This window comes from Sipha flava, unplaced genomic scaffold (assembly GCF_003268045.1).
Source record: "Sipha flava isolate LNK unplaced genomic scaffold, YSA_version1 115_pilon_pilon, whole genome shotgun sequence".
Lineage (NCBI taxonomy): Eukaryota > Metazoa > Arthropoda > Insecta > Hemiptera > Aphididae > Sipha > Sipha flava.
Window position 1 is genome coordinate 319119 of NW_020271739.1, and position 18339 is coordinate 337457.

Here is an 18339-nt window from a genome sequence, read left to right on the forward strand (position 1 = left end):
AAAATAAGACTACTCGACGAAATTAGCAAAAATAATACAAATAATTCTGGGGGGGCTAATATTCGCACTGGGGACTAAGCTCCTTCAAGCCGCCCCCCTAGATACGCCTAGGGTTATATCGTTAATGTGATTTTTAAGGTCGTTATAGGAGGGTTCTGGTATAGTCGTAACTTTGGAATTTGTAGCGGCGATTTTAGCTTGTTTGTCGGCTCGGTGTATTTTTTTAGGGATTTTCACTGAGCGACTAAAAAATGTTAAAACTCAAAGCAATCAACGTATAATACGACAGCATGATGATAGTGCGATATATATGATCAAGGTTCTAGCAAATGTATATTTTTCTTGGTTCATCCTAGACGTCCAAAGCAAGATACAAATATGTTTCAAACTATTTGGATATCATACACAAAATTTAATTTTGCTATTTTTTGCATATTTACGGGTTTTATTGCTATTTTGCTAATTAGGGTTTATAGTGCTATTTCTGAGTATATTTTGACATAATACAGGAAATAATCACATTTTGCTGATAATAATGATTTATTTAGTTATAGCTTTAAAAACATTTGGATTATGGGAAATAAATAGACATCATCAATTATTATTTTATTTTTTTATCGAAAATTCGATGTACTGATAGTTAGTGACTAAATACTATCATTTAATTATAAGTAAACTTTTACAAATATATTTAATTAATTTAATATTTTTGTTAAGTTTATAATTCAATCAGTCCAAACGTCAACATGCCCAAATATTTGTAAAATTACATTTAATTTTTTTTTTCTAATAAATTTATAATTTTTCAACATAAATGCATATTTTTTTATTTTTCTTGCTATTTATAGCGCATGTTTTAGAGTTTTTAAGTGCATATTTAAGAGCTTAAAAATAACATTTTTAGTGCTACAACATCCGAGCCTCGTATATGGTGATATTTCACGTTTGTTTCGCATAATTTCGCCCAATCTTTGAAAATACTATCGACAGAATATCACTGGGCGACATTTGTGTCGCCTAGTTAACTGGTTAAAAAATGCACTGTATCGGCTAGTACATTTCCTTCAATGTTGGAGTGGTCAGGGATTCACATGAGTATTATTTGTTTGTTTTTTTGATAGGGCTTCGTTTAATTTATGTAATTAGTATTTATGTAAGAAATGCAATTAGTAAAAATGAAAATATTTAACAAACGTAAATAGAATAAGACAAGTAAAATTAGACATAGAACATCTCCCTCATTGTTTCTACCGTCGTGGTTTCCCATATTATAAATTACTTAAATTTTAATAAAACAAGTCTGTATAGTTCCAAAATTAACAATAAATATAAAATAAAAATTCCACTTTTTGAAATAAAAATTATATAATAATACCTACAAATTAGGTTAGGTTAGGCAAAGAATCAAACAGCGGGTTACCGTTATCTAGCTAGTAATAGTAAAATTAAAAACTAAAAATACAACAAATAAATCTAGATACATCGGTCTTTTGTATTCTATATAAAAATTGCTTAAATTGTAGTATAATCCGTATTTTTTATATTAACTTGTTGCATTATAGTTTGTATTAAGTTTTAACATTATAACTAACTTGTTTAGTGTTTAAGCATGCAATATTTCACAATAACGTGAAACATTGAAATTTTTTCTAATTTTTTCTAAATATTAATGCTAGTTATTTATCAATTATTAATTATATAATCTAAAAGTTCTTATTATAATCATTGATGTGATTAGCCATTATTACTATAATAACTATATAATACTATACATATATTGGGTCTTGTTTTCGATTATTTATAGCATTATAGCAAAGTTTAGTTTATTTTCCCAGGAAGTTGCTTATCGATGACGTTGAAAATTTATCATTATATTATTCTATTCAGTGGTACAAACCTAAGGCAGCGTTTCTTAAACTGTATTCCGCGGAACCTAGTCTGTTTAAAGTAATTATTATTAAAGTATTATAATACATATATGTATATAATTATTATTATTTTAATTTTTATTTTAACAATTTTTTCGAATTAAATACCTTTAACATAATATTATTATATGATTATAATTTATTTACAAATAATCTTAAAAAAAAGATAAAAAGCTAAAAAAAAAAGTAGGGGTTTCACGATAAATGTGTACATCAAAAAGGGTTCCACGGATAAAAAAGTTTAAGAAATACTGGTATAAGGTATTAAATATTTTCGAATTTTTTTTTTTCTTATCATACAACCAGAATTAGATGATTACAAACAATTGATAATAAATCATAATTAGATAAATAAAAATAAATATATACAATTCTGAGTCTATATGGATATAAATATAAATATAAATAATAAAATATAAAATGCATTAATAGGTAACAAATATAATTAGAGATATAAATAGAGTTTATTGTAGTTTATGGTAACATAGTTGTTAGATTTCAATATTTGTTTTAGTTATAGGTTTAGATTATCCTTGACCAAAATCTTGCTACTTCTATAGTATTTGAATTTGCTTGCAGGAGATCTTCTCTCAGGAGTTTCCGGAGTATGTTGTTCCTTGTAGCAATTTTTAGCTTAGTTTTCTCACAGTAGTGTTTATACGTAAGGGATCGGTTTAGCATAACGCCTAGGTATGTGGAATGTGCTGAGTTATCTAGTTTGGTACCTTGCCATTCAATTTCCAAAATTCGGTCTACCTCTCTGTTTTTAAAGTGAGAAGAACAGACTTGTGTCTTATTTGGGTACGGCTTAAGGAAATTTTCATCATAGTAATCGGACAATACCTTGAGTGATTCTTCTAGTGTACTTTCAACATTTTGGAAAGTGTCACCTTGGGTGGCTAGGACTGTATTATCAGCATAAATGAAATGTTTGATACCGGCCTGGGTAAGTATCGGCTGGTCATTAGTGTATATGTTAAAAAATCGTGGGTGCTAGTACACTACCTTGTGGGAGGCCATTTTTCTGAATTCTCCATCTACTAACCTTTCTTTCAAGTTCCACACAGTATCGTCTGTTATGGAGAAGGGTGTTTATTGTCCTGGCAAGTATTTTATCTTTAGTTAGATCCTTGATCTTAGAGATCAGAAGGTTATGGTTCACTGTGTCATATGCCGCCGTTAAGTCCATAAATATTACTCCAGTTATTTTTTTTTCCTCATAGCCATTCTCTATATGTTGGGTAAGTCCCAATATTTGTCCAGTACAGGACCTCCCTGGTCTGAAACCGCCTTGCTCTTTGATGAGTTTAACATCTATGAATATTTTTAGCCTGTTTAAAATTAATTTCTCATATAATTTGTAGGTATGGCAGAGAAGGGAGATGGGTCGGAAGTTTTTCGGGTCTTCTGGGGTTTTCCCTAGTTTTAGAAGTGCTATGATTTTTGATTTCCTCCAGGATTTGGTGATTTTTTCTGTGTTTGTGATATTGTTGAAGAGTTCTAGGAGCCACTTTTTGGCAATCGGCCCCAAGTTCTTTATTTGTTCTGTGCAAATATTGTCTACACCCGCTGCTTTTCTATTTTTCAGCTCATCAATGGCGGTTTGGAGTTCTAATGGTGAGAAATAGTCTCTCAGTATTGATTCCTCCTCACATTGTTTTCCATCTGAGATATATTTATGCTTCTTTTTCTTTTCTTTTTTTATATTTGTTCTACCATTAATGAGTAGCTGATGAGCTACTTGATTTGCTGTTACTACTGATATGCGTGTTTAAGGTTTCGACGGATCGCAGTCGAGTTTCTTGATAAGCCCCCACGCTTTACTGCTGCTGTGTTTCATATCCACATTATTGAGAAATGTGTGCCAGTTTGTCCTTCTTACCTCTGTAATATTTTCTAATAAGCGTTCGCCTTCCTTGATTGTATCTAGATCGAAAGGGTCAATTTCGTATCGATCTGAGTACGATTGAAACTGTTCTGATAGTTCAGAGTTTAAGCCTGGTATGTATCTTATTCTACACCCCCAGGGAATAAATAAATTTCCTCGAAATACGTTTTACGGTATCCACAAATGTGTCATACTGGTCACTAATTGTGGTTAGGTGTGAAATTTCAGTGTCAAGACTATTCGAGTGATATAGCCAGTTCGCCTTTTGGAAGTTAAATCTTCTTCGGCATGGTGTTGTGTTAGCTCTGATTTTATGAGTTATTTCACATGATATAGGTCTATGTTGTGACCTTGGTATGTGTCTTTCAACTCGTTTGATTGCCTGTTGTTTTAGGGAGTTACTGACAAATATTAGGTTCGGGTTGTATCCCCTCTTCCATCGTCCGCTATTAAATGAGGATGGCGGTTTGGGGTCATGGATCAGTGTAAGTAGCCATGCTTCTGCCCATGATTCAATGAGGTCCTCGTTTTCATCGTTTTCTTTGTAACCCCATGTAGTACTATGACTATTGAAATCACCAACTACTATTTGCGTTCTTTGGTTATTGAAGTTTCCAGGATCATTGAAGGCAAAAGGTGTTGTAGGGGGTTTATATATCGAGGTTATGGTGCAGTTCTGTACCCTGCGTTGCCCAGGGTGCACTACAAGGAAGCGATCTACCATTGCACCCCTATTTTCGAATATTATATTACCATAAACGTAGAGCAACAGTGCAAGACCGATGTCTATTATTATTTTTATTATAATAAAACGAGTAATAAAATAATATTATTTTTTTTTTTAACTGTGGATGTGTGTTTATTGTGTGATAGTGTAGATTGAATATATTACTCAATTACATATTAAATTAAAAATGAAAAATACAGTCGAATTCCTTTACTTCTTTTTTTCAAAAAAAGTTAAAAAAACTGATCAAGAAAACAGCTTGTTAAAATGTGATTAAGATCAAGACCAACCTAGCAATGAACTTGTGGTAATAAAGTTGTACTATTTTTTGATATAATCGAAATATTCATACATTTATGTATTTATTATTTCTGTGTAATTATTATGGCATACCCATGTTCATAAATTTAAAAATCAATAACACAAGGATTTTTTCTCAAGAAAAACATAAAGAATTAGATAAATCTACACCAATGATTTCTGTGGAAAAATATGTGAGTACAAAGTTAAGAAGAGTTAATGATTAAAAATTAACATTTTTAATTCTTAAGTTTATTTATATATTTTAATTTTAATATTACTTCTATTTGGTTGTATGCAAATATGCAGTAATATTTTATTATTTATTAGCACATATAATATGTTTGAAATATGCTACATAATATCGCATTATGGCTTAATATACTAAAACAAATGCTTTCTTCTTACTTTTTAAGATTGAATGCTTAAGTAGCAATGCACAGTAATATCAAAATGATATAGGTTTATTTGTTTCTAAACATGTTTAAGCTAATGAAGATAAATATCTTGTAAATAACCTATACTATGATACTTTTTAGGTATATACAGGCCCGTATTTAAGAATTTGGCGCTCCCGGGCATATAATTTATGACCCCCCCCCCCCAAAAAAAACAAAATAAATAATAAGTATATTACACTTATTATTTCGTCCATAATCGAAATTCTAATATAAAAATAAAAAATAAAACAATAAAACGTACTATTTTTTTTTTTGATTAGGTAAATTATTTTTAAAATTAATTTTGCTGAAATATTTTGTCACCCCTGAGACTTGACGCTTCGGGGCATGTACCTAACCCGTCTCCCCCCCACCTAAATACAGACTGGTCATAATCAGTCATCATTATACCATTTGCCTTATTTAATTTATAATAATAAATTAATATAATATTGAGATATATGAGATTTAATGATTAAGGAGGGTGTGGGAGGACATAGCCCCACTAGAACGATAGTATAAGCTTATATACCAATCTCATCTCAGAACCAATTCCAAATTACGCCACTGGTCTTCTTAATATATTTTAATAATACCATCAATCATTGATTAATATATATACTTAATCAATGATTGTACTAATATAATGAGCTATAACAATGGACTATAGCAATCTGATTCTATAAGTAATTGCCCATGGAATTGATAAAAATAATTATTGTTACGACTTTGGTGTAACTGCCCATTTTTCATTAGACAAATTTTAATTTTACTAATAATTATTATCATTAGCGAATTTTCTAGTAGCCTGCATTACTTTGTAGCCGCCGAAAAAAACGAAAATAATTTTGCACTGTCATACAATTAGAAAAATATTCCTACGTATTTAACTTAAATAATTTGAACCACATTTAAAAATCAGCTTATGTACATAGTATTATGCATGTTCCACTCCTCTAGGTGAAATTTTTGGTGGCACCTATGCTTATAGTATTGCCTCTTTTGGCTAAGTTCTTTGACGTTAGTGCATTTTATTTCTACCAAAGAATCATCACCTATAATACCATCTTTGAAAGCTGCTAAAAATGGTATTTTTATGTCAACAATTAAATCAGAAAGAACAATTTTTAATTTTTTTATTTTATTTTCTAGTTCTTCTTTTGCTATAACTTAATTTGCCATTCCATATCTTGTAGCAACATTCACAATAAATCTTCCAAATAAAATATCTTTTAAAACATTTTTATTCGAGATGTTTTTTCCCTTGATTTAGATATTTTTCGAAATATCGATGTTTAAAGCATGTGAACAAGAATAAAATTAAATAATAATTATATTATTACTTATTTAATGCATTTGAAAATACTAACCATTTTCTTTTCTTAATGGACCATTCTTTACATTAATTTTACCTCTTTGTCCTAAATTCTAATGATTTAATTTGGTACTCAGAAATTGATAATTTTTCTATATATATACGTTTGTCGTTTTCATTTTTAGTAAATTCTAAGTATAGGTCATGTGACACATTTCTATAATTTTCATCTGGTCCTTGATTTTTCTGGGATACTACAGACAGTTCAAATATTTTAAAAAGACAACGACATTGATTTTTTTTTATTAATTGTACATCATTTTCTTTTTATTAAATTTCTAGTTAATTATCCCAGAATTTTTTCGGTCACATCTTTATTGAATACAAATAAACTATTTACTACTACTTTGTACGAAGTAATGAATGTATTATACTGAATTCCATAAAAACCTAAAGTAAACAATAACAACAAGTTAAAAAAGAGCGAAACTCCACGGTCGGGTGAAATATAGTATTAGGTATTTTAAACTTGAAACCAATGTAAAATTGCTCTCGAAAAAATAATTCGGAGTGAAGGAAATCAGGTGAATTATTTCCGATACAGCAGACGTACTTCAATTATTTAACACCACTCTATCTACTTTTTCCGATGATAGAGCCATAATCTCATTTAACTCCTAAATAGTAACCACTACAAATAACCTCAAAGACCATTTAATCTAACTACAATATTGATTCAGCTTATGAAAAATTAAAATTAACGAAAGCAAGTCCACTCACATCACCTTTACCCTTAAGCCTACAACAATCCCCTCTGTTTACATGTATAACCAAATAATTCCAAAGGACAAATCTGCCAAATACCTAGGTTTCAATTTAGACCTAACTTGGGCTGATCACATCAAAGCTAAAAGAATTTCGTTTAACCTCAGGCTTCATAAATAAAAGTAAGTAAAAAGTAAAACCACTCCTCCGATCCAAAATATCTCTTATTAATAAAATACTAATTTACAAGAAAATTTTACGTCCTGCAATGACATATGGAATTCAACTGTGGGGTCCCTCGAAAAACTCAAACCTAATCAAATTTCAAGTGTTCCTATCAATAGATCTCTGTGTCCTCTCCAGTACTCCCCGGTACTTCAGCAACCACCCCCTACACCATGACCACAACTTACCACCAATATCCTCAATTGCCTCACTCTCATCATTATAACAAATTCCATACAAAACACCTTTAACCACTCTAGCCCGTTCATATCTAAACTCTCTTCTTGCACAATACCTGACAACCCTCTCCATCGTCTTAAACGTAAATGGCCACGCGATTTATTAAATAAATACTTAGTACCTACTGAATATTATATAGAACAATTCACCTCCTCCATAAGTTTATAATTTAGAAGTATTGTCGTTGGATGCTCCCTTCCTTCACGCTTGTCACGCCTAGTAATATTGTCATCATATTTACTTATTGTTTTCTTATGTATACAGATTGTAAAAAAAAAAATGTTCCTTTAAATTTTCATCCAACTTACGCCTTTTTTATTCTGAATTTACACATTCCCCTAATTAATGGATACCTCAAAATTGCGTGTGGCTCTTATCGTTATTTTAACATTAATTATAAAAATGTGTGTAGGTACACTGTAATGGGGACTAAAATGTTTATTTAAATTTAATTTTCATTAAAATATTTTTATACTTGTTTGGATTTACGAAATCAAATAATAACGGATTGCCTTTTCTGTTTTTTAATATGCTCGAATACCTATTTTATAGTTTTCACCATTTATTATTTTTATTTTTATTTGTGTTTGGCACTTGAAATTTTACAATTTAACAATTTAAAATCAACCAATTATAAATAAAATAAATGTTTCTTGTCGGTCTGTGCGTATCGGATAATGCAACGAGAGTAGCATACAATCAATTCAGCGGCTTCTCAATAATTGTAGAAATGTGATTGACGTGAAATAAAGGAACTCTCGATTTAGAGTACCTAATAACTTAAATGCAAATAATTCTAAGTCCAAGTATTTATTAACTTATCAAAACATTTCTAAGTTCAATTAAATAAATTATTAAGTAAATTAGCATGAATTTCCTTGCTATGATCGGACTAAAATACATTAAATGGTTCAGAACCCTCTTATATACCTACCTTAATCTCGTGCGAACTTCCTTCCGTTCTTTGTCCCGTAAATGTCTAACATATGATGTGGCTAGTCATATATAATTTCCATATATGGAGTTGTATTTCTGACTTATGTAACCTATGTCTAACCATTATTGTGTACTCAACCTTTGACAGTGCTCGACTTTAGGGAGGTCGCAGGGGAACGGAGTACCCCAACTAATTTTCAGAAATTTTAGCATCCCCCTACTATTATTACGCTATAATCATAACGCTCAGCCAATTTTGGGGACGTTCTTTTTTTTTAGTAAATAGAGTCCCCCTTCTTCAATTTTGCCAAGTCGAGTACTGACCTTTGATAATTTATTATAAATATAATTTTAATAGATTTATCTATATGGTATTTTTTTTTACGTTTTCCCACACCTACTCATGTGCATTATCTATTATACATTAACTATAACACCCCTTTACGTATATCAGTAGGTAATATATAAAAATGTATGCCCGTACCTAACAGAAACTAGAAAGAATTTAAAAAGTACAAAATATGAAAATTTCACACAATAATGAGGTGATGTTAATTGTTACTGAGTACGATATGAAAATTTATGAGAAATTTGCTGTATCTAGAAACATAGTAGATTACATAAAATAGAAAGATGATTTGAAAGCTGATTCGTAGAGATGAGAGATAATGAACCGCGAACCGTTATCTTTGATTATATTGATAATGTTATAAATATTAACCATGGTCTTAGAATTTTTTCAGTCTGCGGTCATGAACTCTTTTCTAGTGTTCATGTTTATAAGCATAGTAATTACATCAAGATTTAATTGATATCAAGGCTCTCCCGGCCGTGGCATGATTAATAACGTTCAAGTACTTCTTTATTCTTTAATCTCTGTTTAATCATGTCTGTGGTAACGTTTCAAAATATAAGTATATTTCAAATCGTGTCTATGGTCATAGTTTTATTTTTCGGTAGACCGTGGCTTTAGATTTAGATCAAAGTTCAAATATTAGAATTATAATCGTTAATTATCAACTGACAACAATGTTGAGATGACTCTACGAGAAATGGACCATTGGACTATGTTCAACTACGATAACTACAAATTCCTCTTGCGGTTTTGATATTTAAATTTAAGTTTACAATATGACAATCAAAGAAATGTCCTTTTAGTGTTCTATGTGATCCGAAGCATTAATATTATAATATTGATTTAGAAACTTTTGTTAACTGTAATTATCTGACTAAAATAAGAATAAATCCTTTAATACTTAGCAATATTCATGGACAACAAACATATTGTATTGCTGGCAACTGGATCTTTTAATCCACCGACAAACATGCATTTGCGGATGTTTGGTAAATAATGTTACATTATTTTTATGTTAAAAATCTAATAATATACTTAATTTCCTAGAAATTGCTCGAGATCATTTAAATCATTTAGGATTTACAGTTTGTGGTGGTTTGATATCGCCTACACATGATTTGTATAAAAAAAAAGATTTAGCTCCATCGATCCACCGGTGTGCTATGATCAAACAAGCTCTTGTCGCCTTACCTTGGGTCAAGATTTCTGATTGGGAGGTAAAGCAAAGCTGTTGGACTACAACAAGAAATGTTCTTCAGTATCACCAGGTAAACTTTTATTATTTATACCAATACATTTTTATCTATTATTACCATTATTTTTTTTTTTTTTTAGAATTTTCATGATATTATTATTTCATCAATACGGAATGGTGATGAAGTTGATACCTCTTTATTTCCTGTGCAATTTGTAAAAAATATTAATGCCAAAGACTTAAACCAAAATATGGCAATAAATATTAGACTTTTGTGTGGTGCAGATTTATTGGAATCTTTTGCTATTCCAGGTTTATGGAAGGACGATGATGTGAGTAATGTAAAATGTGTATACTATAAATTAATTAATTTATGCTGTTTATAGATAGAGGCTATTGTCAGAGATTTTGGTTTAGTTGTTGTTAGTCGTTCTGGATCGAACCCACATAAATTTATTTATGAATCTGATATTTTAACCAAATATATGGTAATATTTCTATAATAATGTTTTTTTATCAACAGTTTTTTATAAACTTTTCGTATACTTATTTAAAATACAGGCAAATATAATTGTTGTGACTGAATGGATATCAAATGAAATAAGTTCAACTAAGGTACGACGAGCATTATCTCGGAATGAAAGTGTAAAATTTCTCATTAGTGATTTGGTGGAATCATATATTAAAGAGCATGGTCTTTTTGGAACTTTAAATAAGTAAACAATAAAATTAAACTATATGTTTATATGTATTATTATTAATATTAATTTATATGTTATTGTTTGCTGCTAATTGATGTAAAAAAACAGTAAGTCTAATGATAATGATAGATCAGACTTAAACACGAGTAGTGTTTTCTTGTCACCTTCTCCTAGCAGTAAAACATTTAAAACATATCAAATAGATGACAAGAAAATAAATATTGACGAACCTGATAATCTTCAGTGTACTACAAAAAGAGAAAACAATTGTATTAAACCAAAGGTAAGAAATATAGCAGAAAATAAAGAGTACTCTTCTAGGGTTGCTATTCAAGTATCTGAAAATGGAATTATTGAAGTCATAAGCGACAAAGAAACAATGCTTTGACATTTAAATATGTATATGGATATTGTTACAAATTTGTGCCAAATTAATTTTATTAGTATTGGTTATTATACTTGAGTTTGTCCTTTTTTTAAACTATACTTCCATTTACACTGTGATTTTAGATTTAGATTTTCATATCCATTATATTTTGTTAAATACATTGGATCATTTTACATTTTATAGTGATCTAGATAAATTATAGTTTCATTTTTTTTTATTCATAAGTCTGATTATTAATTTTAGATCTTATAATTTTTAATTGTCCAAGTTTGATCTAATCTTGTTTGATAATTACATTGTTTTTATCTAAATACTTTACTATTATTTATTATTCTATTAAAATTTGAGTAAATTAATTATTCTGTTTTGCCTTAATTTATTTTCTTTTAAGTATTCATGTATTTTAGCAATGTAATTAAATTCATATGTAATTTTTCAATTTTTTATAGTAAATATTAAATACTAAATTAATTTTTTTAAAATTTTAAATAGTAATTTTAAATAAAATTATTCATTCAAAATAATAAATATCATAGCCTTAACTTATTATATATTAGTTTTATAGTGCCCATTTTGTATACATTTGATTTTTTAACTTTTATTAGAATTTTGCCAAAATTATATGAAATAAACCTAAACCAAATTTTTAGCTATTCCTAATATATTTAAAACCTATCATTCTTAATGTCACAACAATTATCTAGTAATTAACATGGTTTTAGACAAAACAAATCAATACTTAGTAATCTATTCTTATATTAATCAAAATATATTTCTATTTTTAATGAGGGATATCTAGTTGATTCACTGTTATGAGTGAAACTAGAATATTTCTGATTAAATGGTTCATTTTTAAATTGGATTAAATTGTATTTAGTAAATTGGTTTCAAATCGTAAAATTCCTTTCTGTTTTTTCAACTGATATTAAAGTAAACTTTGGAATGCAAGAATGAATTTATTTAGGTCATTTTTTATTTATTTTATTTATAAATAATTTGTCTAGTGTTTTCAATAGCCCTATAAATGTTCTATTGTTTACTGTTGATGCTTAAATATTTTTGGTAAACTTTGAGCATGATTGTATTAAATTACAGTCTAACATGAAAAAGCTATATAAATTGAGTGTTACAAATGAGTTGTCTCTAAACATAAATAAGTGTCAAGTTATACAATTTTTCCTTAAAAGAGAATTAATTTTCTTAAACTATAGATTAGGAAATTCCATTTTAACTAGGGTTGATTTCATAAGAAATTTGGGAATAATTGTTGAAGATAATCTTTCCTTTTCTAGACAAGCTTTGAGATTTATCAGTCATTAATGCTTTCCGTAGTTTTGTTAATAGAAATACTAAGGAGTTTAAAAACATAAATACTTTAAAATTGTTAAATTTCTTGTTGGATCAAAGCTTAAGTTTGGTTCTCTGGTACTTTAGTTTGGTCCTCTAATTATGCTACTTATATTAATTTAATAGATAATATCCAATACAAGTATACTAAATCTATTTGTTTTAAAATAAATATAAGCATATTTAGGGGTTCATATTATTTACACTCTACTCCGTTAAGTATTAAATCTTGTGAACTTAGAAGATAAGTTAGTGATCTTATGTTTTTATTTAACTAACTAAATGGTAACGTTGATAACTCAGAGCTACTTTCAATGATTGGCTTTTTAACTAGTCAAATTAACTTTAGAGTTAATAAATTATTTTATGTTCCATTTTATATTACTAATTATAGCTCAGTATCATACTATCCTCGAGTTCTATTGTAAACTAATAAAATTGTAAACTTTGTTAATTTTTTCTTTATGTCTCTTGACATTTTTAAGTTTAATATTTATAATGCATTATCCAATTGTATGTTGTAATTTGTTTCATTTTATTATTTTATTAATTGTATTATTATCTAAATTTATTTGATTTTTCATTTTACTTGTGTCAATTAAGAAATTGTATTTGTACTGTACTGTCATAGGGTTTTCACCTGTTTATAATTTAAAATAAATAAATAAAGGTAATTTTATATGGTTATCAATTACTACATATAGTTAATTATACCAGAAAAATAATTATTGTTTCCAAAAAAAAAGTATATAATATTTCATTTAAAAAAATGAATTTGATGCTATTATTTTTAATTCCATTATCTATTTAATACTGAATGTATAAGACATTTTACTAATTTATATTTTAACTTTTAACAAAAGAAAAGTTATCTCAGTATAATTTATTTTAGATAGTACTATCATAGTAATTAAATATTATAAATTAGTACTTAATCTATACATTATTAAACATTTTTTTACTTGTAAATGTTATACATAATTATTTTTTAATTCTTCAAATGTTTTTCATTGATACAAGATATTAAGTTGTATATTATGTTAATTAAAAATTCAGGCAAGAATGCATAATTTTCTTGTTGAATTTTATTAACAATTTTATACTATAAAATATTATTATTTATAGTTAATTTATAATTAGTTAATATATATGTAGACAGTTATTCAATTATTGAATGACCTAGTTACTACGAATCGAATAATTTGATTCTGATTATATGGCTTAATATTTATAGTATTTACTATACTTATTATATATAAAAATAGTTAAAGAGTAAAATTATAGTTTATTGCATGTTGCTTTACATACACTTTTAAACTATTTGGTGCATTATTTTTTGTGCATGTTATTTATAGAAAATGTATATTCACCAGATTATTTTTGATTTCATTAGTAAAAAATTACCTTTTAATAATTTATATGTTATGTAAATGTTACTAATTTGTTTATATTTGGTAAATAATGATCATAAAATTTAATAAATTATTGAATTTCAAAATTAATGAACAATTTATATTAATTTGCTTGATAAAATTGGTTAAAGCCATTAAATAACCTAATAGAACTTGGTCAAGATACATTTTTAAATATGATAATTTATCATTACTTTCTTGTTAAAAAAAATCTCTGTTAATTCAAATTTTGCAGCTGACTTTTTTTTTGTCAATTCAAGAAAAATTAATAATATAGCTCAACTAAACAATCCTTATGTATATAAAAGAACAAGCCTTTTTTATGTTCCCATTTTGTGATAACTCTATTTAATATTTTTCCAATTTTTTTTTCACAGAGTTCTTCCAAATACCTTTCTGAGTGTCACCATGTTACCCGATTTTTAATTTTTTTTTTTTTTGGTAAGGGATTGGAAAATTATTAATTAATTTTGTCACAAAATCAGAATATAAAAATATCATCCTCCTCTCCCTCCCTCTAGCAAAAATAAATAAAAATCAGGTAACATTGTGAAACTTAGGAGAGTATATAGCACAACTCTATGAAAAAAATTGGAAAAATGTTAATTTGTATCATCACAAAATTGGAACATAAAAAAAGGCCTTTTCTTTTATACATTAGGATTAGGATTATAGAATAATTTTTAATTATATGTGTATAAAATTATTAGAATCATTTATAAATAATATTATTACTTTTTTTTTTTATTATTTATAATTCAGCTACTACTACTATTTAGGACTTAATTAAATTAAGTAAAATACATTTCTATAAAACACAAAAATATGTGTTTATTTAAATATTTAATTTAGGGGAAAGCAAAAACTACACACGGACGAAGCCGGATAATTCAGTTAGTTGAGTTATATGGCAATAAATAAAGAAGATAGCTCATATATTAAAATTTTTTAAACAATTCCTCGTTAAAATTACAAAAAAATAATTAAATTTTTTTAAAATTCAATGAAAAATAAATCTTGTTTTCCATAATATGGAAATATATAAAATAATTATACTACCACTTTATTATAGCTAAGTATATCAAATGTTTGTGGAAAATTGATTGTCATTGGTAATATACTTCAAGTGTTCTATTAGCTACAAATTTATAATATTCTAAATAGAATTGTAAAAAAAAAAGTATTATTTTTTTTTTATTGTATAAAATGTAACATGCTAGTTTAATGTTTAGTGTTTATAGGTACAATATATATTAAGTCTTAAATCTAATTAATATTTTATAAATTCTAATTGAGAATTTCTTGGTTTTCATAGTTTTTCTTAGAATACTCATTTTTAGATTTTTTTAAATTTAAAATTAACTTCATATTTTTTAGTATTAGTTTAAAGCATGTTATTGTCTGTTTCAGGTGAAAAGAAAAAGAAAAAATCAGTAAATCAGAATTTAATTATATTTCATTATATAGTTTATATAAAATGTTTGGTCTTAATACTTATATTTTTCAATTTTATGTATTGCATGAGCTATAATGATTATCTGTTATGATTTTATGTCTTGTTTTTATAGTGTTATGATGTATGAGTTTAACATGTAAAATGTTTTTTTGTGTATATTACTTATATAATTTTTTAACTAACTATTTTTTATGTTTTCATTTTTTTATTGGTTTGTATTATATTGTTATTTTATTTTAATGTGCTATGTTGTTTTAAAATTTTAGTATGTTTCTGTTATTTCTAGGGTATTCTATATAGAGTATGAAATATACTGACACTGTATGACTTGATGATATTTCAACCCTACTTTTTGTTTTGATGTATAGTAGGTAGTATGATAATAAAAATTTATAATTATTAAACATTATATAAATTATATTACTGGCTTCATGTATTCTGCATATAACAAAAAATTTAAATAAAGGACTTAGGTTCAGTGTACTGTTAATCAATTAAAAATTGTAATTTCATTAATTTAAAATTGAATAAGTTGGTACTTAAAAAAGTTAAATAGAAAAAGAAGTATACTCATTTTCATTTATATTCTTAATATAATTGCTGAGTCAAATATTTAAAAATAGATTCTTTAAATGGTTATCAGTTTGTTATGGTAAAGTACCCATTTATAGATTGCGATCAAATATAATAATTATTTTATGAAGAATTAAAAAATTAATGTATTTGCTGGTTTTTCACTTATTATACAATATTGTTTTTTTTGTTAATTATAAATTAATATTATAATTATATCTTCTATTACCTATTGGCATCATTCAATTTAAACCTAAATCAAATTACTTTATAAAAAATGAACAGCAAAACATTTATTTTCTGATTTTTTTATGTGCATCTTTAATTGGTATATCAATCTATCAGATTATTATGATGGCTAAAACTCTTAGAGAGTAGGTAGTCTGGTCAAAAGAAAAAGAAAAAATAAATTGGTATATGTTGAATGTAGATGGGTTATATTATAAATGGATAAGTATAAAATACTTATCAAATTATCCAAAAATAACTTCTAAATTAAAAACTCTTATTTTATAAAAAAAAAAAAAAAAATGGTTAGTAGTTAATAATCTAACCAGTGCTTGAATTGGAGGGAGAATGCAGGTGCTTTAAAATGCTCTTCTACTATTTTTTTTCGTACATCAACTAGTTTTTCACTAAAACAGAAGGATTCCTGGAGAGGGGTAGTGTGGGGCAAAGCCCCCCCATGTGTCTGTGTTAAATAATTGCATACGTGAAAAGCAGTTTTTAAATCGTTGACTTAGATCTTCGACTTATTTTTCCCAATTCGACCACTGATTTTAACAATATATGTACATTTTTAAAAATATGATTGAAATTGTAAATTAATTATTACCAAATAACATTATAAATAGCAATTTTAAAAATAAATGTAATAATCAAAATTAGAATTATCCGGTATTACAATTTTTGTACAACCAAAATTGTATAAAATAAAGTACATAATACTGTACGGTTTAAAGTTGAAATTTGTGAAAAATAGTTGATCCGGGTGCTGGTGTAACGTTACCGCAGCACCCGTAAAATGAAATTGAATTTCGGGGAGGTTCGGGGGTTATACAAAATATAATTTTGGTTGTACAATATTGTACAAAATAAAGTACATAATACTGCTTGATTACAATTCATGATTTCGAAAGTGCGGGTGCTGGGGTAACGCACCTCGTGGTATCGATTGAAAAGTATCGACACTTTTACTTGGTAACGAATCGAATGAAAATACTAATATGAGTAAAATATCGAAACGAAAGGACCGATATGCGTAAATATCAAAAGAAAAGTGATGATTCTTTTACTTCGGCGTATCGTCGTATCGAATCGAATTAAAATAATGATAAGAGTAAAAATATAAAAACGACCGATATGAATAATCGTTCCGATTAAGAGAAAACCAATTGACGCTATTCTATTGTGGACTGTGGTTTTTGGTCCGTGGAAATAACAATATAATCATATAAAGTATAGACTATAGTGTGATGACTATCTGACTGATCTACGGAAACAAATCCACCACCACGCGCACAAAACATTTTGCTAGAAAATAATTATTGTACGATACCATTCGAGTATTTTGATTTTTGAACCAATACGGCGGTTAGTAATTGATTCGATACTGTTCATTCGATACCAGTATTTTCTTATCGATATAAGTATCAATACCACGCTATCAAATACAATAAGTACTTGTATAGTAATATAAGTATCAATACTTTATTGGTATCAGTAGTATTGCAACATTCATAATCACGTGTTCTCTTCCGTAAATTGTTGTCTTCGTGGACGCCGATAGTATGATTATGTTGCTGTGATGTTTCAAACATCGTGTTTCCTCGTCAACCAATCTTGTTGTCCAACATTGTTTCATAGTGGCCCATCTATAGGTCAGTGACTAAGTGTACCTTTTGGCCAGTAGAAGAGAAACAAGGCCGAAACTTCACACATAGTATGACAGAACTTGCGTCCTATTCCCTCTACACCCGATTTTACAAACTTTTTTACTTCTTCATAGACTAAAATGTTAAATCTTCAGCATAATGACAACTTGAGATAATTAATGTAAATATTAAACTTTATCTTCCATTTAAAATAAGAAAATAAGTTAGGGGGTTATATTTGTTATAACATACAAGGTAAAAAATACCATTAAAT

General features: G+C 27.4%; 1 protein-coding gene across 3 annotated transcripts; it reads left to right on the forward strand.

Annotated features, from left to right (window-relative positions):
- Positions 1-9491: 9491 nt before the first annotated feature.
- On the forward strand, positions 9492-15613 carry LOC112691522 (nicotinamide/nicotinic acid mononucleotide adenylyltransferase 1). Of its 3 annotated transcripts, XM_025565802.1 has the most exons (7): positions 9492-10108; positions 10167-10387; positions 10455-10646; positions 10701-10802; positions 10876-11030; positions 11124-11298; positions 15573-15613. In XM_025565802.1, exons 1-7 carry the CDS (start codon positions 10033-10035, stop codon positions 15597-15599), a joined length of 948 nt encoding a protein of 315 aa, XP_025421587.1. In that variant the 5' UTR covers positions 9492-10032; the 3' UTR covers positions 15600-15613. The 3 variants fall into 3 exon arrangements, with proteins under 3 accessions (XP_025421587.1, XP_025421579.1, XP_025421595.1); XM_025565794.1 differs by lacking the exon at positions 15573-15613 and having other exon boundaries at positions 11124-11531; XM_025565810.1 differs by lacking the exon at positions 11124-11298 and having other exon boundaries at positions 9493-10108; positions 15573-15612.
- Positions 15614-18339: the final 2726 nt, after the last annotated feature.